Below are 24974 nucleotides of genomic sequence, written 5' to 3'. Positions count from 1 at the left end.
GGACCATCCTCCAAAAAATGAGGTGGCCAAACAAATTTGTGAACATCCTGCGGCTCCTCCATGATGACATGATGGCAACAGTCTTGGACAGCAGTGGCTCCCAAAGTGACCCATTTAAGGTGGAATCGGGTGTCAAACAGGGATGATGTGTTCTTGCCCCAACTCTATTCTCCATCTTCATCGCTATGAGACTTCACCTTATTGATGGGAAGCTTCTCACCGGAATGGAAATCATCTCTCGGACAGATGGCAAGCTGTTTAACCTCAGCAGACTGAAAGCCAAACTTACTTTACTTACTTAGGCGATCCCTCGTTGGACGAGTAAAATCGTCTTCCATTATGTTCGTATGTGGCTGTGGAGCCCTATTCTTGCTCTGCATCTTCTTCCGCAGTGTGGGCATTGGTTTCCAGGTGGACGGCGGTCTCAGTCGGGGTTGGCTTGACGCGCCTTCCTCTTGGCACGTTTCTCTCTTTTGTCCTCCATTCGTGCCTCCTCAAATTCTGCAGCACTGCTGGTCACAGCTGACCTCCAACTGGAGCGTTCAAGGGCCAGTTCTCAGTGTCTATGCCAGAGTTTTTAAGGTTGGCTTTGAGCCCATCTTTCAATCTCTTTTCCTGCCCACCAACGTTCCGCTTTCTGTTCTTGAGTTCGGAGTAGAGCAACTGCTTTGGGAGACGGTGGTCAGGCATCCGGACAATGTGGCCGGTCCAGCGGAGTTGGTGGCAGAGGACCATTGCTTCAATGCTGGTGGTCTTTGCTTCTTCCAGCACGCTGACGTTTGTCCGCCTGTCTTCCCAAGAGATTTGCAGGATTTTCCGGAGGCAGCACTGATGGAATCGTTCTAGGAGTTGCATGTGACGTCAGAAAAAGAACTGACGATGACGAGTGATGACAACTATCACCCTACAAATAGATAGATGTCCAATGTTGGAGTTCTATAACAGATGTTGTTGTAACCTTGGTTTTGGCTTTCAGTCTGCTGAGGTTAAACAGCTTGCCATCTGTCCGATAGATGATTTCCACCAACGTCACAACAACATCTGTTATAGAACTCCAGTATGCTGATGACAACATCATCTGTGCGCATTCAGAGGAAGATCTACAAGCCACGCTAAACACCTTTGCAGAAGAATATTCCTGCTTCTTGGCAGAATAGGGTTGGACTGGATGGCCCATGAGGTCTCTTCCAACTCTAGGATTCTATGAAAACATTGGACATCTATCTGTTTTTAGGGCGATAGTCGTCATCACTCATCATCGTCATTTCTTTTTCTGTTTGTGTTGCATGTTGGCTGAGTTCAAGATGTTCAGGATATTGTTTCATGACTTAGATGAAGGGCTAGAAGGCATGATCATCAAGTTTGCAGACGACACCAAATTGGGAGGGAGAGCCAAGACTCCAGAGGACAGGAGCAGGATTCAAAACGATCTTGACAGACTAGAGAGATGGGCCAAAACTAACAAAATGAAGTTCAACAGTGACAAAGGCAAGATACTCCACTTTGGCAGGAAAAACGAAATGCAAAGATACAAAATGGGGGACAACGAGGCCTGGCTCAAGGGCAGGACGTGTGGAAAAGATCTTGGAGTCCTCGTGGGGAGGAAGGGGAACATGAGCCAGGAATGTGATGTGGCGGCAAAAAAAGCCAATGGGATTTTGGCCTGCATCAACAGGAGCAGATCAATAGTGTCTAGATCCAGGGAAGTCATGCTCCCCATGCTCTATTAAGCTTTGGTTACACCACACCTGGAATATTGTGTCCAATTCTGGGCCCCACAATTCAAGAGAGATATTGACAAGCTGGAATACTGTGTCCAGAGGAGGGCGACTAAAATGATCAAGTGTCTGGAGAACAAGCCCTATGAGGAGCGGCTTAAGGAGCTGGGCATGTTTAGCCTGAAGAAGAGAAGGCTGAGAGGAGACATGATAGCCATGTATAAATATGTGAGAGGAAGCCACAGGGAGGAGGAGGAGGGAGCAAGCTTGTTTTCTGCTTCCCTGGAGACTAGGGCGCAATGGAACAATGGCTTCAAACCACAAGAAAGGAGATTCCATCTGAACATGAGGAAGAACTTCCTGACTGTGAGAGCCGTTCAGCAGTGGAACTCTCTGCCCTGGAGTGTGGTGGATGCTTCTTCTATGGAGGCTTTGAAGCAGAGGCTGGATGGCCATCTTTTGGGGGTGCTTTGAAGGCGATTTTCCTGCTTCTCGGTGGAATGAGGTTGAACTGGATGACCCACCAAGTCTCTTGCAACTCTAGGATTCTAAGTTCAGCAGTGGAACTCTCTCCCCTGAAGTGTGGTGGAGGCTCCTTCTATGGAGGCTTTGAAGCAGAGGCTGGATGGCCGTCTTTTGGGGGGTGCTTTGAATGTGATTTTCCTGCTTCTCGGCAGAATGGAGTTGGACTGGATGGCCCACCAGGTCTCTTCCAACTCTGTGATTCTATGATTCTATGTTCAGCAGTGGAACTCTCTGCCCTGGAGTGTGGTGGAGGCTTCTTCTATGGAAGCTTTGAAGCAGAGGCTGGATGGTCATCTTTTGGGGGTGCTTTGAAGGCGATTTTCCTGCTTCTTGTTAGAATGGGGTTGGACTGGATGGCCCACCAGGTCTCTTCCAACTCTAGGATTTTATGTTCAGCAGTGGAACTCTCTGCCCTGGAGTGTGGTGGATGCTTCTTCTATGGAGGCTTTAAAGCAGAGGCTGGATGGCCATCTTTTGGGGGTGCTTTGAAGGTGATTTTCCTGCTTCTCGGCGGAATGAGGTTGAACTGGATGACCCACCAAGTCTCTTCCAACTCTAGGATTCTATGTTCAGCAGTGGAACTCTCTGCCTTGGAGTGTGGTGGATGCTCCTTCTATGGAAGCTTTGAAGCAGAGGCTGGATGGCCAACTTTTGGGGGTGCTTTGAAGGCGATTTTCCTGCTTCTCGGCAGAAGGGTTAGACTGGATGATGGCCCACCAGGTCTCTTCCAACTCTAGGATTCTAGGTGTGTGACCACATGTCCATTAGAACTGTATTTCTAAGGTTGGACATCTATCTGTTGTTAGGGTGGTAGTTGTCCTCATTCGTCATTGTCGTTGCTTTTTTCTGTTTGTGTTGCATTTTGGGAGAGTTCAAGGGCACGGTCTGCAGTTGCGAGCCAAGCCAGAGCAGGCACGGATGCTTCAGACATTGTTGGAGATCCCTGAAAGGGATGCAAGAGGGGACACCCACTCCCCTTCATAGCCCAGTGGTCAAGCCTGCGTTGCTCCAAAGGGTCGCGGTCAGAGCCTCTGTCCTTCTGGCCTCCCCCCCCCCCTTGCTGCTGCCAGAATTCCCTGCGAAGGGCTTTGGGTTTAAGGGAAGCCGTGGCGACAGATGTGGGCTGCGATTATTGCCAGGCAGCAGCGGTATCGGCGGCGGAGCCATGCTTCCAAAGGGAGAAGTCAGCTGAGAGGAAAGGAGGTCAGGAGGGGGCTGGGCGGCAGCGAGTGGCGAGGGGGAGTGTACACGCGTGTGCATGCATGCATGCAAACCTGGTTCTGCAGGAGAGGGCTTTCCCCACCACTTGCCCTTTTGGCATGCCTGGTTTCCTTGTGCGTCAGCCTAGCAAGCGAGCAAAAGGAGAGGCTTCTGCGCATTGCCAGAACATGCGAAAGGCATCCTGGGCATGCGCAGGGCATCTCCGCTCCTCACATGCATCTGGCTTGGCCACAAAAAGCCCCTGGGTGTGCCACAAGCAGGTATACATTGCACTGTGCATGCACGCAAAGTGTTCTTCAGGGCAGCGCACTCTGTTTATAATATGCCGCAGGGAATGGCGTAAATGGCATCGCGCCTGTGGATCATCGTGCATTAAAGCCCACAGTGGCATCACCCATCCCTTTGTTCCACACAAGCAAGCCTCTGTGGGTGCCTCTATGTTCCATAGCTTCTGGCAGTGGCTGGTCATTTATTTAGATGTTGAACATGGGTGGAGCAAGCACACTCCCCTGAGGCAGGCCGTTCTTCTGTTTCCGCCATCTGCTTCTCTGGCCCTGGAACTCAACAAAAAAGCTCCTGTTCTGTAGCTGATTTCCTTGTGTGGTGATGGCACGATCATCAGCATAGATGAAGCTCTCTGTCCCTTCTGGCAGTGGCTGGTCATTTGTGTAGATGTTGAACATGGATGGAGCAAGCACACTCCCCTGAGGCAGGCCGTTCTTCTGCTTCTCTGGTCCTGGAACTCAACAAAAAGCTCCTGTTTTGTAGCAGGTTTCCTATGAGGCGGGTGAGGTGGTCGTCCTTTATGATATTATACATTTTTCTCAGGAGGAAGCAGTGGTGGTTCACAGTCTCATAGGCTGCTGACAGGTCTATGAAGACAGCTCCTGTGATCTGCTGCCTTTCAAAGCCATCTTCTCTGTGCTGAGTCAGGTTCAGCACTTGCGATGTGCAGCTTTTGCCTTTCCTGAAGCCAGCTTGCTGTGGGATCAGACAGGGGTCTATTTTCTCCATAATTCTATGCAAAATAAGTCTCTCCAGAACTTTGTAGAGGTGGCACAACAGGGAGATGGGTCTGTAGCTTTTTGGATCATGACGGTCTTTGCCTGGCTTCAAGATGGCGATGACTCTTGCTTTCCTCCAGATTTTGGGGATCTGACAGGATGCAGTGCAGTTGTTCATCATAGAATCCTAGAATCAAAGAGTTGGAAGAAACCTCCTGGGCCATCACCCAGTCCAACCCCGTTCTGCCAAGAAGCAAGAATATTGCATTCAAATCACACCTGACAGATGGCCATCCAGCCTCTGTTTGAAAGCTTCCAAAGAAGGAGCCTCCACCACACTCCCTCCGGGGCAGAGAGTTCCACTGCTGAACGGCTCTCACAGTCAGGAAGTTCTTCCTCATGTTCAGGTGGAATCTCCTTTCTTGTAGTTTGAAGCCATTGTTCCTTGTCTTAATCTCCATGGAAGTAGTAAACAAGCTTGCTCCCTCCTCCTCCCTGTGGCTTCCTCTCACATATTTATACATGGCTATCATGTCTTCTCTCAGCCTTCTCTTCTTCAGGCTGAACATGCCCAACTCTTTAAGCCGCTCCTCATAGGGCTTGTTCTCCAGACTCTTGATCATTTTAGTTGCTCTCCTCTGGACACATTCCAGCTTGTCAATATCTCTCTTGAATTGTGGTGCCCAGAATTTGACACAATATTCCAGGTAAAGTGGTCTAACCAGAGCAGAATAGAGCATGGGGAGCATGACTTCCCTAGATCTAGGCACTATGCTCAGTTCCACTGCATCCTGTCAGATCCCCAAAATGTGGAGGATGCAAGGCAGTTAAACTGTCTTGCACCTAGCTTGGGTGCAAGGCAGTTAAAGTGGTGTCAACATGCATTACTACTGCAGTTTAGGGTATGCGCCCTGTGCATGCCCACAGATGTGCTATGGATGGTCTGTCTTCCATTGCTGCAGAATCATTTTCATGAATGGAAGGGAGCACTTGGGAGAGATCTTCCTCCTTCCCAATCCTACAAACACAGGCCTGGGCCAACTTGGGCCCTCCTGCCAGGTGTTTTGGACTGTTAGGAATCCTGGGAGTTGAAGTCCAAAACACCTGGAGGGTGGGCTCAAGTTGGCCCAGACCTGCACTAACAGAAACACGTTCCATCAGGTACTTAAACACAGCAGGCAATAAAAATAGGAATATAGGGATTTAAATATGTCCCTTAATGGCGGGTTAAGCCATTGCCGTTGACCTCAGCATCTCCACTTTTTAAAGGCTCCGAAAATATGCGCCAGCACCACAGCCTGTGGGTTTGGTGGATATTGGTGTCGAGCAGGGCGCAGCACAGCCCGGGCAAGACGAGTTCAGAGTAGAAAGCATATACCTAAAGCTCTTGTCGTTCCTGAGTTGGGTAAACTGTCCTATGGCAGGAGGCTCATAAACCCTCCCTTCCTGGGCATAAAAAAAACTAAATAATTATTGGAAGAAGGGAGAAGTGATGCCTATAAACACACACACACACACACACAGCCGCCATTGTTGTTAATATTATTATTATTATTATTATTATTATTATTATTAGAAACACAACAAGATGAGTCCACAGCAGACACTCTGCTGGCTGTTGCATTGGATCACACGTTGGACACTTCCCAAGGGTCTAGGATTATTATTATTATTATTATTATTATTATTATTATTATTAGAAACACAACAAGATGAGTCCACAGCAGACACTCCGCTGGCTGTTGTATTGGATCACACGTCGGACACTTTCCAAGTGTCTAGGACTGTGTGATGTAGTATTATTAGTAGTAGTAGTAGTAGTAGTAGTAGTACAACAGGATGAGTCCTCAGCAGACACTCTGCTGGCTGTTGTATTGGATCACACGTCGGACACTTCCCAAGTGTCTAGGACTGCGTGATGTATTATTATTATTATTATTATTATTATTATTATTATTATTATTATTATTAGAAACACAACAAGATGAGTCCACAGCAGACACTCTGCTGGCTGTTGTATTGGATCACAAGTCGGACACTCCCCAAGTGTCTAGGACTCTGTGATATTGTATTATTATTATTATTATTATTATTATTATTATTATTATTAGAAACACAACAAGATGAGTCCACAGTGACACTCTGCTGGCTGTTGTATTGGATCACATGTCAGACCCTTCCCAAATGTCTAGGACTGTGTGATGTATTATTATTATTATTATTATTATTATTATTATTAGAAACACAACAAGATGAGTCCACAGTGACACTCTGCTGGCTGTTGTATTGGATCACATGTCAGACCCTTCCCAAATGTCTAGGACTGTGTGATGTATTATTATTATTATTATTATTATTATTATTATTATTATTAGAAACACAACAAGATGAGTCCACAGCAGACACTCTGCTGGCTGTTGTATTGGATCACACGTCGGACACTCCCCAAGTGTCTAGGACTGTGTGATGTATTATTATTATTATTATTATTATTATTATTATTAGAAACACAACAAGATGAGTCCACAGTGACACTCTGCTGGCTGTTGTATTGGATCACATGTCAGACCCTTCCCAAATGTCTAGGACTGTGTGATGTATTATTATTATTATTATTATTATTATTATTATTATTATTATTATTAGAAACACAACAAGATGAGTCCACAGTGACACTCTGCTGGCTGTTGTATTGGATCACAAGTCGGACACTCCCCAAGTGTCTAGGACTCTGTGATATTGTATTATTATTATTATTATTATTATTATTATTATTAGAAACACAACAAGATGAGTCCACAGTGACACTCTGCTGGCTGTTGTATTGGATCACAAGTCGGACACTCCCCAAGTGTCTAGGACTCTGTGATATTGTATTATTATTATTATTATTATTATTATTATTATTAGAAACACAACAAGATGAGTCCACAGTGACACTCTGCTGGCTGTTGTATTGGATCACATGTCAGACCCTTCCCAAATGTCTAGGACTGTGTGATGTATTATTATTATTATTATTATTATTATTATTATTATTATTATTATTATTAGAAACACAACAGGATGAGTCCACAGCAGACACTCTGCTGGTTGTTGTATTGGATCACAAGTCGGACACTCCCCAAGTGTCTAGGACTGTGTGATGTATTATTATTATTATTATTATTATTATTATTATTAGAAACACAACAAGATGAGTCCACAGTGACACTCTGCTGGCTGTTGTATTGGATCACATGTCAGACCCTTCCCAAATGTCTAGGACTGTGTGATGTATTATTATTATTATTATTATTATTATTATTATTATTATTAGAAACACAACAAGATGAGTCCACAGTGACACTCTGCTGGTTGTTGTATTGGATCACAAGTCGGACACTCCCCAAGTGTCTAGGACTGTGTGATGTATTATTATTATTATTATTATTATTATTATTATTATTATTATTAGAAACACAACAAGATGAGTCCACAGTGACACTCTGCTGGCTGTTGTATTGGATCACATGTCAGACCCTTCCCAAATGTCTAGGACTGTGTGATGTATTATTATTATTATTATTATTATTATTATTATTATTAGAAACACAACAGGATGAGTCCACAGCAGACACTCTGCTGGTTGTTGTATTGGATCACACGTCGGACACTCCCCAAGTGTCTAGGACTGTGTGATGTATTATTATTATTATTATTATTATTATTATTATTATTATTATTATTAGAAACACAACAAGATGAGTCCACAGTGACACTCTGCTGGCTGTTGTATTGGATCACATGTCAGACCCTTCCCAAATGTCTAGGACTGTGTGATGTATTATTATTATTATTATTATTATTATTATTATTATTATTATTAGAAACACAACAAGATGAGTCCACAGCAGACACTCTGCTGGCTGTTGTATTGGATCACAAGTCGGACACTCCCCAAGTGTCTAGGACTCTGTGATATTGTATTATTATTATTATTATTATTATTATTATTATTATTATTATTAGAAACACAACAAGATGAGTCCACAGTGACACTCTGCTGGCTGTTGTATTGGATCACATGTCAGACCCTTCCCAAATGTCTAGGACTGTGTGATGTATTATTATTATTATTATTATTATTATTATTATTAGAAACACAACAGGATGAGTCCACAGCAGACACTCTGCTGGTTGTTGTATTGGATCACACGTCGGACACTCCCCAAGTGTCTAGGACTGTGTGATGTATTATTATTATTATTATTATTATTATTATTATTATTATTATTATTATTATTATTAGAAACACAACAAGATGAGTCCACAGTGACACTCTGCTGGCTGTTGTATTGGATCACATGTCAGACCCTTCCCAAATGTCTAGGACTGTGTGATGTATTATTATTATTATTATTATTATTATTATTATTATTATTATTATTATTAGAAACACAACAGGATGAGTCCACAGCAGACACTCTGCTGGTTGTTGTATTGGATCACAAGTCGGACACTCCCCAAGTGTCTAGGACTGTGTGATGTATTATTATTATTATTATTATTATTATTATTATTATTATTATTAGAAACACAACAGGATGAGTCCACAGCAGACACTCTGCTGGTTGTTGTATTGGATCACAAGTCGGACACTCCCCAAGTGTCTAGGACTGTGTGATGTATTATTATTATTATTATTATTATTATTATTATTATTATTATTATTAGAAACACAACAAGATGAGTCCACAGTGACACTCTGCTGGCTGTTGTATTGGATCACATGTCAGACCCTTCCCAAATGTCTAGGACTGTGTGATGTATTATTATTATTATTATTATTATTATTATTATTATTATTATTAGAAACACAACAGGATGAGTCCACAGCAGACACTCTGCTGGTTGTTGTATTGGATCACAAGTCGGACACTCCCCAAGTGTCTAGGACTGTGTGATGTATTATTATTATTATTATTATTATTATTATTATTATTATTATTATTAGAAACACAACAAGATGAGTCCACAGTGACACTCTGCTGGCTGTTGTATTGGATCACATGTCAGACCCTTCCCAAATGTCTAGGACTGTGTGATGTATTATTATTATTATTATTATTATTATTATTATTATTATTATTAGAAACACAACAGGATGAGTCCACAGCAGACACTCTGCTGGTTGTTGTATTGGATCATACATCAGACACTTCCCAAGGTTCTAGGACTGTGTGATGTATTGGCAAATAATAATAATAATAATGTGCATAATGCAGCTCCATTTAAAGATATTTGTGCTTGGTGGAAGCCATGCATTATCGCAGAGCGGTGCACCTCCTTTGCGCATCTCCTTCCCTGGGCCTGTGGCTCTCTGAGCCGGCTTTGGCGCCACTGCATGGAGCTGGCTGGCTTCCCTGGGCGGCAGATGGCTTCCGCCTCTTTCCGGGACTCCTGGTATCCGGGCCATCTGGACCGCGGGGCGGCTGGAGAGGGAGAGGAGGAATGAGGTGCGCATGAATGTGTTGCTTGGCTGGTACCACACTCAGGAGCATGGCCACACACCTTTGCCGAGGGAGTAAGGGAAGACCATTGCCTCCTTCCTTCCTTCCTTCCTTGCTGTGGAATTCACGGGGTCGCCTACCAGCTGTTAGGAATTGTGGAAGTTGAGGTCCAAAACACCTGGACGGAGGGCCAAAGTTGGCCTATGCCTGCCATAAGTGAACCATTGACTTGAAGGCACACACATACCGATCCCTAACACTTTATTTGAAATGCTTTCAATATTGAAAGACTGGCCTGGAATGATGTCAAGTGACTAAAAATTATCAACCGAAAGAAGAGCAAGATTATGATAAATATTTTTTTCCCCATCGTGGTCCCTGTGAATCACACATATGGTATTTCCTGCACTTGCACAGACAGCTCAGAATCTTCTAGAAAACTTATTCGACACTTTTAGGCGGTAGCCCCGCCCACTCTCCCCTTGAGAGTATATATATAGCCAAATCCTTTCATCCACCGCCATTGCCGCCGCTAGGAATCTTCCCTCGTTTTTCTTCATCTTTGACTAGCGTTTCTGAACTATGTGAATTTTTACTATTTTATTTTTATTTTACTTTAATTTTATTTATTTATTTATTTGGTCGTGGTTATGGTACGTTGACTAAAAATACATCAACCGAAAAAGGAGCAAAATTATGATACATGTTTTTTCCCCATCGTGTTCCCTGTGAATCGCACATATGGTATTTCCTGCGCCTGCGCAGACAGTTCAGAATCTTCTAGAAAACTTATTTGACACTTTTAGGTAGTAGCCCCGCCCACTCTCCCCTTCAGAGTATATATATAGCCAGTGGGAGGGGCTACTTCCTCAGATCCTTTCGTCCGCCGCCATTGCAGCAGCTAGGAATCTTTGACTAGCGTTTCTGGACGGCGAGAATTTTTACTATTTTATTTTTATTTTACTTTAATTTTATTTATTTATTTATTTGGTCATGGTTATGGTATGTTGACTAAAAATACAGTAACCGAAAAAAGAGCAAGATTATGATAAATGTTTTATATGTGTGTGTATATATATGTGTGTGTATAATTCTTCATATTACGATTATGATTAATATTTCCAAAGTGTACGCATCGTAACATAATTATAAGACCTCACTACCTCTGAGGATGCCTGCCATAGATGCAGGCGAAACGTCAGGAGAGAATGCTTCTAGAACATGGCCATATAGCCCGAAAAAACCTACAACAAAACTCTAACATAACTATGGGTATATAAAGCCACCAATTAGCAGTAGTAATTTTGCACTTTCTAATAATAGTAAAACACGTGTATCTTCTTTGAAAGACAACTTTCCATCCCAACATAAAGCATTCAAATTTCTACTGCTGATTGGTGTATTTATATGTCGATAGTTATGTTATAATGTGTACACTTTGGAAATAATGTGTTGTCGAAGGCTTTCATGGCCAGAATCACTGGGTTGCTGTGATTTTTCCATGATCCAGAAGCATTCTCTCCTGATGTTTCTCCCACATCTATGGCAGGCATCCTCAAAGGTTGTGAAGACTGTGGTGAGGTCTAGTTTCCAACAGACCTGACAACCTCTGCGGATGCCTGCCATAGATGTGGGCGAAATGTCAGGAGAGAATGCTTCTGGAACATGGCCGTACAGCCTGGAAAACTCACAACACTTTGGAAATGATGACAATTAAAACAAGAATGCCAGAAAATCGAAGAAATGCATTCTGGTAGCATTGCAGCTTACACCCTCCATTCCCCATTCTCATGAGGGACCCTAATGGCTTTTCTCCTTTTAGGGGCCACGAGAGACATTGGCTCCGCCCTGACCCGGATGTGCATGAGGCACCGGAGCATCGAGACCAAGCTGAGGCACTTTACCAAGTAAGTGTTGGGCGCCAGCCATGTGGAGGCGTGTTGGTGGGTTTGCCAGCCCCTTGGGCTTGGAATGGCCCCCCATCACTCTCTTTCTGGGACTCTGCTCTGCCACCATCACCACCTCAGCCTTGGTTGAATGGATGGATATATGGACAGACGGACGGATGGCCAGGTGGATAGATGGCCGGCCGGGTGGATGGATGGGTGGAGGGACAGACGGACGGCCAGGTGGATGGGTGGGTGGTTGGATGGATGGATGGATGGCCGGCCGGGTGGATGGATGGAGGGATGGACAGACAGCCAGGTGGATGGGTGAGTAGGTGGATAGATGGGCAGATGGACCGGTGGATGGATGGATGGACGGATGGCTGAGCGGATAGATGGACAGATGGGTGGATGGATGCGTGGGATGATGGATGGATGGGTGGGTGGGTGGATGGGTGGGTGGGTGGGTGGGTGGGTGGAGGGAGGGATGGATGGGTGACCGGGCAGATGGATGGATGGACGGACTGATGGACGGACGGACGGACGGACGGACAGCCAGGTGGGTGGGTGAGTGGGTGGATAGATGGGCAGATGGACCAGTGGATGGATGGGTGGATGGATGTGTGGGATGATGGATGATTGGGTGGATGGAGGGATGGACGGTTGACCGGGTGGATGGGCAGATGGATGAATGGATGGACGGATGGACCATCCATTCCAGGTGGATGGATGAGTGGGTAGATAGATGGGCAGGTGGACCGGTGGATGGATGGATGGACAGATGGATGCGTGGGATGATGGATGGATGTGTGGATGGACGGGTGACCGGGTGGATGGGCAGATGGATGGATGGCTGGATGGACGGACGGACAGACAGCCAGGTGGATGGGTGAGTGGGTGGAGAGATGGGCAGATGGACCGGTGGATGGATGGGTGGGTGGATGGAGGTCTGGGGCCCATGGCTGAGATCCAGGAGGGAGGGAGTGAAAGCTCATGGGATTGGGGCTCAATGTTGGGCGACAGCCATGTGGAGGCATATTTGTGGGTTTGCCAGTGAGGAAGCAGGAGGAGAGCCACAGCCTTAAGCTACCAGCTGAAGAGGGTGTCCGTTGTTTTGGTGACCATTGCCGATTGAACAAGCCCTTCCAGGGAGCGTAGGCAACCCAGGCTTGCCCGAACTCAGCTCCATCACAGAGCCATGGGATCCTTCAAGACCACTCACATCCCTCTCATTCAGGAAGACGCCACTCCAGCCCTCCCAATAGAGACCCATCCCACCTTAGGAAAGATGGATCACCACCTTAGGTGGTCATCAATGTCACCCCTAAACTTCTGTTATATGGAGGCTTTGGAAGAGATGGGCCAGAGGAAGGTTGGGTGGCACCACACCTGTGAGGCCTCAGCATTTTCCATTTGGGTGGGCTGTGCATCCGCCTTGGCCCCGTGGGTGGTCCGGGGGTCTGCCTGCCCGCCCGCAGGACACTCTGTGGTGCTGCCGGGAGAACCTTGTTAAGTAGACCCACGAGCCCATCGTCACAAGGCCTTTGAGTCTTTTCATTGAGAGAAAAAGCAGGATATAAATAATCATAACATAATAATAATAATAATAATAATTATTATTATTATTATTTACTAAAAATACTTACTAAGTAGCCCCCAGTAGTGCAGTGGGTTAAACCGCTGAGCTGCTGAACTTGCTGACCAAGATGCTTTGAATGGTTTGTCTTAGTGTTTACATGTTGCCTGTGAACCCGGGATGAGAAAGGCAGTATATAAATATACTTAATTAGTTATTAATTAATAAAAGCAAATTGGGAGGCTGCATTGGTCTTGCAAGGCCTCTGTTGTTTGGCCCCTAAAGTTCTCACTCGACCCCCGTCCGGCTGCTGCATGTTTCCCTACCTGCTGCTTCCAAAAACTTTGCAAGGCCGGCCCCGCATAGAGAGTGCTGCAGTAATCCAGTCACCAGGTGACTAAGGCACCCAGCTGTCCCCAACCAGATGTGGCAGACAACACCTCGTAGCATCCCCAACTAGTGTGATGTGAGGCAGCAAAAGTGCCAGATACTGTGTGTGTGTCGCTGAATGTGGGAGCCCGCATCTGCCCGGCTTCTCCTCCTTCTGGGTCCCGCTTATGGGCCTTCCTTCTCTCTCCTGCAGCGCCTTAATGGAGAGCCTCATCAACCCCTTGCAAGACCGCATCGAGGACTGGAAGAAAACGGCCAACCAGCTGGACAAAGACCACGCAAAAGGTAACGCCGGAGGGCCCATATACTTTGGTTGCACCCCTCACAACGAACAAGGGGCGCCTCGGGTCTCGAGGATGCAGCAGTGGGGCCAAGGGGGGGGGGGGAGCTGGGGTTCCCTGCCCAGTGTCACGTTGCCAGGGCTCTACCTTATTTAGGTAGAGTTTAATCAAACTCCCAGTTTTATCAAACAGTTTAATTTGTAGTCAAAGGGTCCAGTCCAGTGGTCAAATGCTGAGAGTTCAATAAACAAAGTCCAGGGATCAAGAGTCTATACCATAGTCAAAAGCCAGTCCAAAGTTTCAAGGTTCCAGAATTCCAAGATTACAGGAAACAGGTCAGGATACCGAAAATCCAACAGACCTGGGGGGGAAACCAGCAGCATCCACCACCAAAATACAACAGACCTGGGGGAAAAACCAGCAGCATCCACCACCAAAATCCAACAGACCGGGGGGGGGGGGGGAACCAGCAGCATCCACCACCAAAATACAACAGACCTGGGGGAAAAACCAGCAACATCCAGCACCAAAATCCAACAGACCTGGGGGAAAGACCAGCAGTATCCACCACCAAAATCCAACAGACCGGGGGGGGGGGGGGAACCAGCAGCATCCACCACCAAAATACAACAGATCTGGGGGGGAAACCAGCATTGTCCACCACCAAAATGCAACTGATACTTTTCTCCCCAAGATAAGTCTCAAAGTAAGCTCCTTAAATCCAGTACCACCCAGCTGCAACCCATCTCCTGCACACCTCCACCCTTAATTGCTTTTACCTGTAAACGGTTACTTACAAACTACTCAGTCCTTTAGAACCAAGACTTACATTAACCCTTCCATCACCAACTGCCAGGTCTACCACCACCAACCACCATCAACTATGGGACATATGACACCCAGCTTGCCTTCCCTGCTCCTGATTTGAGGTCTGTGGCAGAATCAGAAAGCATAATAATAACAACAAACTTTATTTGTACCCTGCCACCATCTCTCCAATGGGGACTCGGTGCGGCTTACATGAGGCCAAGGCCAAACACAGATTACAGGAGTATAAAACCGAAAATGCAACTCAAAAAACGCAGACAGCAAACAATAACATCGTAATTACATAAAACAGCGGTTCTCAACCTGGGGGTCGCGCCCTCCAGGGGGGTCGCCTGGCCATTTTGGAGGGGTCGCGAGGCCACCACCATTGGCCCCGAATGAGATTAAAAAAGAAGCCAGTTATTTGCAGAGGGCTAATAATACTAATAATAATAATAATAATACTTCATTTATACCCCGCCACCATCTCCCCAAGGGACTCGGTGCGGCTTACATGAGGCCGAGCCCAACAACGCATCAATAAACAAAAGCGATAACAAATAATCAATACAAAACATGATCTCTCCTCATGGCGTCTCCCCCTCGGTCCCTCCCCTCTGCAGAGTACAAGCGTTCCCGCCACGAGATCAAGAAGAAGTCCTCTGATACGCTGAAGCTCCAGAAGAAAGCCCGCAAAGGTAGGGGGGCGCACGGGGTTCTCGCCAGCGGGAAGGCGCCTCGGGGTTCCCTTGGGCATCTCTTGGTGACTGGTCAAGCTTCACCACAGCCCATACCCCCAAAACATGACCTGCCATGGGGTCATCTCTGCCCCTTTCGCAGGAAACACTTGGCCTGGACACCACCAGGACCCCATTTCAGCCTCCTTTTGGGCACTCTTGGGTCAATGAGCATATTTGAAAACACAGAATCGCTGGGATGTTGTAGGTTTTTCGGGCTGTATGGCCGGCCATGTCCGAGAAGCATTCTCTCCTGATGTTTTGCCTGCATCTATGGCAGGCATCCTCAGAGGATGCCTACAACAACCCAATCAGCCCCTTGGAAAGCCCCCCAAGGGAAGGCACGAGCCCCCAGGAGGGGAGGGGGAAGGAGGGGGGAGGGGTCCACAAGGAGAGCCCAGGGATTGGGGAGGGGCAGAGGGGGGTCCCGTCTTGGGTGGGAAGAGGGCTCCTCCGTAGACCAGCCGGCCTTTCACACATTCTTCTTCTTCTTCTTTCTCTTCTCCCTCTTTCTCTTCTTCTCCTCCTCTCTCTTCCTCTTCCACATTCTTCCTGTAGAACTACTTGGTAAGTCAAACGCTGCTGCTCTTCTTGCTTCATCCTGGCCTTCCTTCCTTCCTTCCTCCTCTTCCTCTTCTTCCTCCCTGCTCCACCTCCTTGGCCTGACCCCTTGGGCTTGGTATGGCCCCCCATCACTCTCCTTCTTGGACTCTGCTCTGCCACCATCACCACCACTGCCTTGGATGGATGGAGGGATATATGGATGGGTGAGCAGGCAGATGGATGGATGGCCAGGTGGATGGATGGATAGATGAATGGCCAGCCGGGTGGATGGACGGACGGACGGCCAGGTGTATGGGTGGGTGGTTGGATAGGCGGATGACCCGGTGGATGGATGGATGGATGGATGGACAGACGGACGGCCAGGTGGATGGGTGGGTGGATGGATGGATGTTTGCGTGGGTGGGTGGATGGACTGACGGCCAGATGGATGGGTAGGTGGTTGGATGGGCGGATGGCCCGGTGGATGGATGGCCGGCCAGGTGGATGGATGGATGGATGGGTGGGTGGGTGGACAGACGGCCAGGTGGATAGGTGGTTGGATGGGCGGATGGCCCGGTGGATGGATAGATGGAGGGAGGGAGGGAGGGGTGACCAGGTGGATGGACAGATGGATGGATGAATGGATGGACAGATGGACAGCCAGGTGGATGGGTGAGTGGGTGGATAGATGGACAGATGGACCGGTGGATGGATGGATGGATGGATGGACAGATGGGTGGGTGGGTGGATCCATGGGTGGATGGATGTATGGAGGTCAGGGGCCCATGGCTGAGATCCAGAAGGGAAGGAGTGAATGCTCTTGGGAGTGGGGCTCAGTGGGGAGAGCCCCTCAATAGGTCAGGACAGTTGTCCTGTGTCAAGTAATTGGGATAAAGCCATCGTAAACGAGCTGCCTTTATCTCAGTCCTTTCGACCTTCACGAGAACTCGTCTTGAAGGACCCAGACATTCAGCTTTCAACTAAAGTGGTTCTTTCTACCTTATTTACAAGAATGATACACATTACAAACTTAAATCACATCCATACTTGTTCCCATCGTGGTAAAGAATTGTCCTTTTCTGGTTGGTACCAGGGTACCAGAAATGGCGTTTCTGACCTTCTGGAAATTTTGCACACCTCTGTTGTATTGACTCATAAACTACTGAAACACTTGGAGCCCCCGGTAGCGCAATGGGTTAAACCGCTGTGCTGCTGAATTTGCTGACTGAAAGATTGGCGGTTTGAATCCAGGGAGTAGGGTGAGCTCCCACTGCTAGGCCCAGCATCTGCCAACCTAGCAGTTTGAAAACATGGTACCAACCAGAAAAGGACAATGTGCTCTGTGAATAGATCAATAGGTACCACCTTGGCGGGAAGGTAAGGGCGCTCCATGCAGTCCTGCCACTGGCCACATGACCTTGGAGGCGTCTATGGACAACGCCGGCTCTTTGGCCTAGAAATGGAGATGAGCAGCAGAGTCCCAGAGTGGGACACGGCTGGACTTCATGTCAGGGGAAACCTTTACCCTTTACTATTGTATTAACTCATACATTCCTGGATGACTGAGACCCGTTTAAGCTACAACCCTATTTTAAACCCTATTTTCACTCAAATTCCATAAATTCCTGTCTTTTGGGGCCTGGCCACCATTGGGCCTGGGCGCAGCTGCCCCTTCCTCCCATTCCAGCCTGGAGGTTTTTTTTGGGGGGGGGTGGGAGAATCACTCTGGATCCCCCTGAATAGATGGATTCCTCTGGAGTAGGATCTCAGCCCCGGATCCCCAGGCCACGCTCCCCTCCTGCTGCTTTGGCCATTTTCCTGGACCTCTCCACGGGCGCCAGCCACTCTCCCTCCTCCACTGTCCTTCCTCTTCCTCTTCCTCCTCCTCCTCCACTTGGCTGCTCGGTCATCTCTCGCTTGGCCTCCCGCACACAAGGAGGAGGGCGCCCTCGGTGTCCCACGGGCAGTGGGGCTGGGGTCCCTGGCCAGCTCTGGGGCCCAGCGGGGCGTTCCTTGCTCCCTCTCCGGGCGCCTCTCGCTTGCACGTGGCCCGTGGCTGCTGCACCTCGGCAGACCCCTCCAACCCAGTGCCTGCGCCTCCCCCTCCCTCGCGCTGTGCGTAAGAGGCCTTTGCAAAGAGGCTGGCCCCTAATGCTTGGAACTGGGGCGGGGTGCATGTGGGGCAGGGGCGGAGGTCTTGTTTTCCTGGGGTAGGGGTGGCCGTGGGGTGGCTGTGGGGTGGGGAGGCTGAATTCCAAAACAAGGAAGAAAGATGTCTTTGGTGCAGCAGAAGAATCATAGGGTCCTAGATAGAGTTGGAAGAGACCCCAAGGGCCATCTAGTCCAACCCCATAATGCCATGCAGGAAAAGCACCCTCTTACTTACTTAGGCGATCCCTTGTTGGACGAGTAAGATGGTCTTCCTTGATGACTATTTTTGTGGGTTCGTAGGTGGCTGTGGAGCCCTATTCTTGACCCGCATCTTCTCCCACAGTGAAGGCATTGGCTTCCAGGTCGGGGTTGGCTTGACGTGCCTTCCTCCTGGCACGTTTCTCTCTTTCACCCTCCACTCGTTCCTCCTCGAATTCTGCAGCACTGCTGGTCACAGTTGACCTCCAGATGGAGTGCTCAAGGGCCAGGGCTTCCCAGTTCTCAGTGTCTATGCCAGAGTTTTTAAGGTTGGCTTTGAGCCCATCTTTAAATCTCTTTTCCTGCCCACCAACACTCTGTTTTCCGTTCTTAAGTTCGGAGTAGAGCAACTGCTTTGGGAGACGGTGGTCAGGCATCCGGACAACGTGGCTGGTCCAGTGGAGTTGATGGCGGAGGACCATCGCTTCAATGCTGGTGGTCTTTGCTTCTTCCAGCATGCTGACGTTTGTCCGCTTGTCTTCCCAAGAGATTTGTAGGATTTTCCAGAGGCAGCACTGATGGAATTGTTCCAGAAGTTGCATGTGACGTCTGTAGACTGTCCACGTTTCGCAGGCATAGAGCAGGGTTGGGAGGGGAATAGCTTTATAGACAAGCACCTTGGTCTCCCTACGGATGTCTCGGTCCTCAAACACTCTCTGCTTCAGTCTGGAAAATGCTGCACTCGCAGAGCTCAGGCATCAAAGCCCCCTTGACAGATGGGCATCCTGCCTCTGTTTACAAGCGACCAAGGGAAGGAGCCTCCACCAGACTTGGAGGCAGAGAGTCCCACTGCTGAACAGCTCTTCTTACAGTCAGGGGGAACTTCCTTTCTTAGCATTTGAATCCATTTGGTTCCAAGAAGGGGGGCACCCTCCTGCTACGAAAGGCTCGTGGTGCTGGACGTTTCCGGCGAGGCTGCTGCTGCTGCCCTTTGGCCAGCCAATGGCCGCCTCATTCCTGGTGGCAAAGGGCAGGGCAGCCAAACAGGTGGAGAAGGGGGCGGGGAGTGCAGAGCCAGGACCTGCCTTTGGTTTGTGTTCTGATGCTTCAGGGGGGACGAGGTTGTGTAAGGTGCCCGGGGTTGTCTCCCGTGCAGAAGGCAAATGCTCCAGTGGAGCGAAGGCCGGGCTTGCTCTTCTCCCCGCCTGGAGCGTGGCTTTGTGGCTCTTGGCGGGGGGAGCGTGGCCATGCCCACCCTGACGGTGTCCTTTTCAGGGAAGGGGGACCTGCAGCCCCAGCTGGACAACGCGCTGCAGGACGTCAACGACATGTACCTGCTCCTGGAGGAGACGGAGAAGCAGGCCGTGCGCAAGGCCCTCATCGAGGAGAGAGGGAGGTTCTGCACCTTCATTGCTTACCTGCAGCCCGTGGTGGTACGTGGGTCTCCCTCCCCCAGAATGAAATCCCTATAGCTGCTCCCTTCTCATAGCCATACGCAGGTCTATTCGGATGTAAGCTCTAGACACTCCTTATCTCTTCACAACGTTCATTACGCTTCCTTCTTTGCTTCCACGCTGGGCTTCTTTCTCATGCAGATAAACAGCGTTGCTCTCACAGAGCCTCCTCTGACACCAAAGTTACACATGAGCCTCACACAGTAGTTTTTAAGACACAGCAGCCTTCACACTGGAGCTTCCTCACCAAAGCTTACCACACCAGGCCTACTCACACTGAGGCCTTCTCATACTGAGGCCTATCTTACATTGAGGACTACCTCACACTGAGGCCCTCTCCCAGTGAGGGCTTTCTCAGTCTGAGGCCTCTCTCCCACTGAGGTGAACCGAGGCCTTCTCATACTGAGGCCTACTAACACAATGAGGCCCTTCTCATACTGAGGCCTATCTGAAACTGAGGCCTACCTCACACTGATGCCTTTTCCCCCACTGAGGCCCTCTCCCAGTGAGGGCTCTCACAGTCTGAGGCTCTCTCCCACTGAGGTGAACTAACACTGAGGCCTTCTCATGCTGAGGCCTACTAACACAATGAGACCCTTCTCATACTGAGGCCTATCTGACACTGAAGCCTTTTCCCCCACTGAGGCCCTCTCCCAGTGAGGGCTCTCTGAGTCTGAGGCCTCTCTCCCACTGAGGTGAACCAACACTGAGGCCTTCTCATACTGAGGCCTACTAACACACTGAGGCCCTTCTCCCACAGAGACCTCTCACAGTCTGAGGGTTATTAAGCTACAGGCACACCTGCTTATACAGAACTGCAGCGTTTGCAGAGTCATTGCATTAATTGAACCCTTTCGGTGTTTGACTCACATTTTTGTAATTAAAAATACCTAGTTGATTTTTAATATTTCTGACAGATGTTTACTTCCCACCTTGGAGCCTAATAGCCTCCTCCGTAAGTGCCCTCAAGGTAGTTTCACAACAATAACACAGAACGCAAGGAAGGAAAACGAGGCCGTGGAAACATCACAATTAACAGGCAGATAAAACCCACTGAAGACGTGGCCACATACATATATGTCTATGTATGTTGTCATCACTGCCCACATAAAAAAGCAAACACTAGAAGGTATTAACTCTGGTGAGCCTTGAAAGCAGAGGTGGAGGGGTGCCTGCTTGGGCCTTGGTACCTCGGCCGGGAAGGGACCCTCCTGCGTTTGCCCTTCTTCCTCCTGGGCGGAGCAGGAGGGGGGTCGCCCCTGCTTGCTTCATTTCAGTAATTTGGCCATCATCCTATTAGAGTAATCTGGATTAGGCTCGGGCCCACCCGCACAAGCCCGGGATTAAGGTCTCAGACCGGCGGACGCCCCTCTGGGGATTCCTCCCCTTCCCCGTCTCTCTTGGCCCGGAGGAGGAGCCTCTTGCAACACTGTCCTTGTTGTTGTTCTTGGCCCAGAGGAGCCTCTTCTAATGTGGTCGTTATTGTCGTTGGTCCAGAGGAGCCTCTTGTAATGTTGTTGTTATTGTCTTTGGCCCAGAGGAACCTCTTGTAATGTTGTTGTCGCTGGCCCAGAGGAGACTCTTGTAACACTGTTGTTGTTGTTGTTGTTGTTGTTGGCCCAGAGGAGTCTCTACTAATGTTGTTGTTGTTGTTGGCCCAGAGGAGCCTCTTGTAACACTGTTGAGAGGTTATTAGATGTGCCTGATTGTTTCCCCTCTGTTGTTTTGCTGTTGTAATTGTTATTATTATTATTAATATATTATATGTATATATATCTTGTAAACCACTCTGAGTCCCCTTTGGGGTGAGAAGGGCAGCATATAGATGTTGTAAATAAATAAATTATTATTATTATTATTATTATTATTATTATTATTATTATTATTATTATTGTATATTTTGGAAAATGGCAGATTTGCATGAAGCCCGAAGGAGTGGATGGACAACAAATCAAATAGGATTATTTTTATTATTATTATTATTATTATTATTATTACTATTACTATTTATTGATACCCTGCTTTCTCAAAAAGGTTTACATTAAAAACATTTCAGTACAATTAAAAATCCACACATATATACACATTGCAACAGAATTAAATATCATTAGTATTTTTTAAAATTCTATTAAAACCCATAAAGCAGATTCCAAACGGAAAAGCCTTGAAGGGACGAGCCTCAGTTCTCCTTTTGGTGACCCCAGAGGATCTGCCCGCTGGCCAGTCCCAACGCTCCCAAGATCCGAGCGTGTAAACCTACATGTATGTGAATGATACTCATGGTGGTCATGCTCCACCACCACGATGCCGAAGAGCAACACTCTGCAGCGACCATTGGATCTGCCCTTGCGCTCCTTCCCCTCTTGCGCAATGGGAATGCGCGGCGCAAAGGTGAACCCGTCGGCCTTGGCAGTGGGCCTCTCTCACGCTTTCCTTCCTCTTTCGGCAGAACGGAGAGATCACCATGCTGGGGGAGATCACCCACCTGCAGGGCATCATTGACGACCTGGTGGTCCTGACGGCCGACCCACACAAGCTGCCCCTGGCCAGCGAACAGGTGCGGGGCAGGGCAGGGCGGGGTCAGCCGGGCAAGGAGGCCTGCTTTGGGCAAAGGGCGGTCTCTGGGGTTTAGGAAAATGCAGAAAGAAAAGAGGGAGGGGGCAGGCGGTCCCCACCTTACAAACAAGAGGGGCTCCTGCCATAGCTTATCTTCCCTATCTTATCTGAAACGTGTGTGTGTGTGTGTAGATGGATGGATGGATGGATGGATGGATAGACAGTTAGTTATTTTCGTACACAGGCAGTCCCCACATTACAAACAAGACAGGTCCTGTAGGTTTGTTCTTAAGTTGAATTTGTTTGCAAGTCAGAACATGGACACTTTCGAAGTGTAACTCCAGCCAGTGTGTGTACACATACATATAGATATTAGTGTCAGGAGTCAGTCGTGTCTTTCTTTGCTGCAGAGATACAAGCAATATATCCATTTCAAAGCAAAAACGGCTTGTGAGTGGTTATTTAATATTGCTGTATAGATCCTACAGTCTTACAATTAGTGCGTGTGTATGTGTGGTGTGTGTGTGTGTGTGTGTGTGTGTGTGTGTGTATATATATATATATATATATATATATATATATACACACACACATACACATACACATATATACACACACACACAATACACATTTTCTATATGGGCAGCCCCCCCACTTGTTTGTACAAGAGAGGCTCTCTGTAGGTTTGTTCATAAGCTGAATTTGCATGTAAGTCGGAACAGGGACATTTTCTAAGTGTAACTCCAGCCTATCTATCTATCTACACCCTTCCCAATACTATCTGAAACATATGTGTGTGTACATGTGTATATGTGTGTGTGAGAGAGTTTTATATACAGGCAGTCTCCATGTTACAAACAAGAGAGGCTCTGTAGATTTGTTCTTACGTTGAATTTGTATATCAGTGAGGCCCACTTTCCTCCAGCATTGTGGGGGGTCCAAGAACTGTGTTTGGAGCCCCGAGGCCCCCCGGAAGAGCCCCGGGCCCTGACTCTGCCTCCTCGCTTGCAGGTGATCAAAGACCTGAAGGGCTCCGACTACAGCTGGTCCTACCAGACGCCCCCCTCCTCGCCCAGCAGCTCCGGATCCCGCAAGTCCAGCATGTGCAGGTGAGGCGCGGGGGGAAATTAGATTGCAGAAGTAGAGCACAACATTATACACTCACGCTACAGGAAGAAAAAAGAAACAAAGACAAGTTTTCCACATCTTTACTCAATGCCGTCCTGGTCCAGCCTGCGTCCTTAGCCTTTCCATTTCTGTCCTTGTCTCCTCCCTGTATCCATGAGGCATACGCGATCCATTAAAAATGCTTCAGAAACCATTACAAAATCCAGGGACGCTGGTCATAGAATCATAGAATCCAAGAGTTGGAAGAGACCTCCTGGGCCATCATCCAGTCCAACCCCATTCTGCCAAGAAGCAGGAATATTGCACTCAAAGCACCCCTGAGAGATGGCCATCCAGCCTCTGCTTAAAAGCTTCCAAGGGAGGACCCTCCACCACACTCCCTCCGGGGCAGAGAGTTCCACTGCTGAACGGCTCTCACAGTCAGGAAGTTCTTCCTCATGTTCAGGTGGAATCTCCTCTCTTGTAGTTTCAAGGCATTGTTCCATTGTGTCCTAGTCTCCAGGGAAGCAGAAAACAGGCTTGCTCCCTCCTCCTCCCTGTGACTTTCCTCTCACATATTTATACATGGCCCTCATCATATCTCCTCTCAGCCTTCTCTTCTTCAGGCTAAACATGCCCAGTTCCCTAAGCCGCTCCTCATAGGGCTTGTTCTCCAGACCCTTGATCATTTTAGTCACCCTCCTAAAATGATCAAGGGTCTGGAGAACAAGCCCTATGAGGAGCGGCTTAGGGAACTGGGCATGTTTAGCCTGAAGAAGAGAAGGTGTTCTGTTTGTATAGTGTTTCTCAAGAACGTTTAATCCAATGATCCTGACTTTTTTGTTCTGGTCCCTGCATGTCCATACAGTAGCCTGGCGCAGCCGGTCAACGCCAACACGCGCCTCTCCAGCGTCTCCTCCCACGACTCGGGCTTCATCTCCCAGGACGCCATGTTCTCCAAGCCGCCCTCGCCCATGCCCTCCGACATCACCAGCCAGGTAGGCCGGAGCGCGGCGGGCACAGGCGGGGCGCACCTCGGGGGGGGGGCTCCCTGCACCTGCTCCCTCTCTGCCCGTGGCTGCCGCTTTGCTTCATCGGCTTCTCTTCTCTTTCTTCTCTTCTTTCCTTCCTTCCTTCCTTCTGTGCACATGGCTCTCTTGGCTGCCTCTCCTCCTGCTGCTGCCTCCTCCGCTCTTGCCTCCGACCGGGCAGAAGTCCTCCAGCTCCGCGTCTTCCGAGGCCTCCGAGACCTGCCAGTCTGTGAGCGAGTGCAACTCCCCGACCTCGGTTAGTCCTGGCGCTTTCGGGGGGAGTGGGGTCAGGTGCCC

The 24974-nt window shown here is 48.2% G+C and overlaps 1 protein-coding gene across 4 annotated transcripts in view; it reads left to right on the top strand.

The window, feature by feature from the left end:
* MTSS2 (MTSS I-BAR domain containing 2) overlaps positions 1-24974 on the top strand; it is a 69022-nt gene that overhangs the window by 34757 nt on the left and 9291 nt on the right. For 2 of the 4 annotated variants that reach the window (XM_067470899.1, XM_067470898.1), the window contains exons 4-11: positions 11783-11867; positions 14006-14097; positions 15524-15598; positions 19805-19962; positions 22433-22540; positions 23551-23648; positions 24515-24644; positions 24859-24933. In XM_067470899.1, the coding sequence (XP_067327000.1) occupies positions 11783-11867; positions 14006-14097; positions 15524-15598; positions 19805-19962; positions 22433-22540; positions 23551-23648; positions 24515-24644; positions 24859-24933 (821 nt within the window). The remainder of the gene's footprint in view (positions 1-11782; positions 11868-14005; positions 14098-15523; positions 15599-19804; positions 19963-22432; positions 22541-23550; positions 23649-24514; positions 24645-24858; positions 24934-24974) is intronic. The other 2 variants (XM_067470901.1, XM_067470900.1) reach the window with 1 other exon arrangement.

This window comes from Anolis sagrei, chromosome 8 (genome assembly GCF_037176765.1).
Source record: "Anolis sagrei isolate rAnoSag1 chromosome 8, rAnoSag1.mat, whole genome shotgun sequence".
Lineage (NCBI taxonomy): Eukaryota > Metazoa > Chordata > Lepidosauria > Squamata > Dactyloidae > Anolis > Anolis sagrei.
Note: the sequence above shows the minus strand (reverse complement) of the source record. Positions and strands in the feature narration are given on the sequence as shown.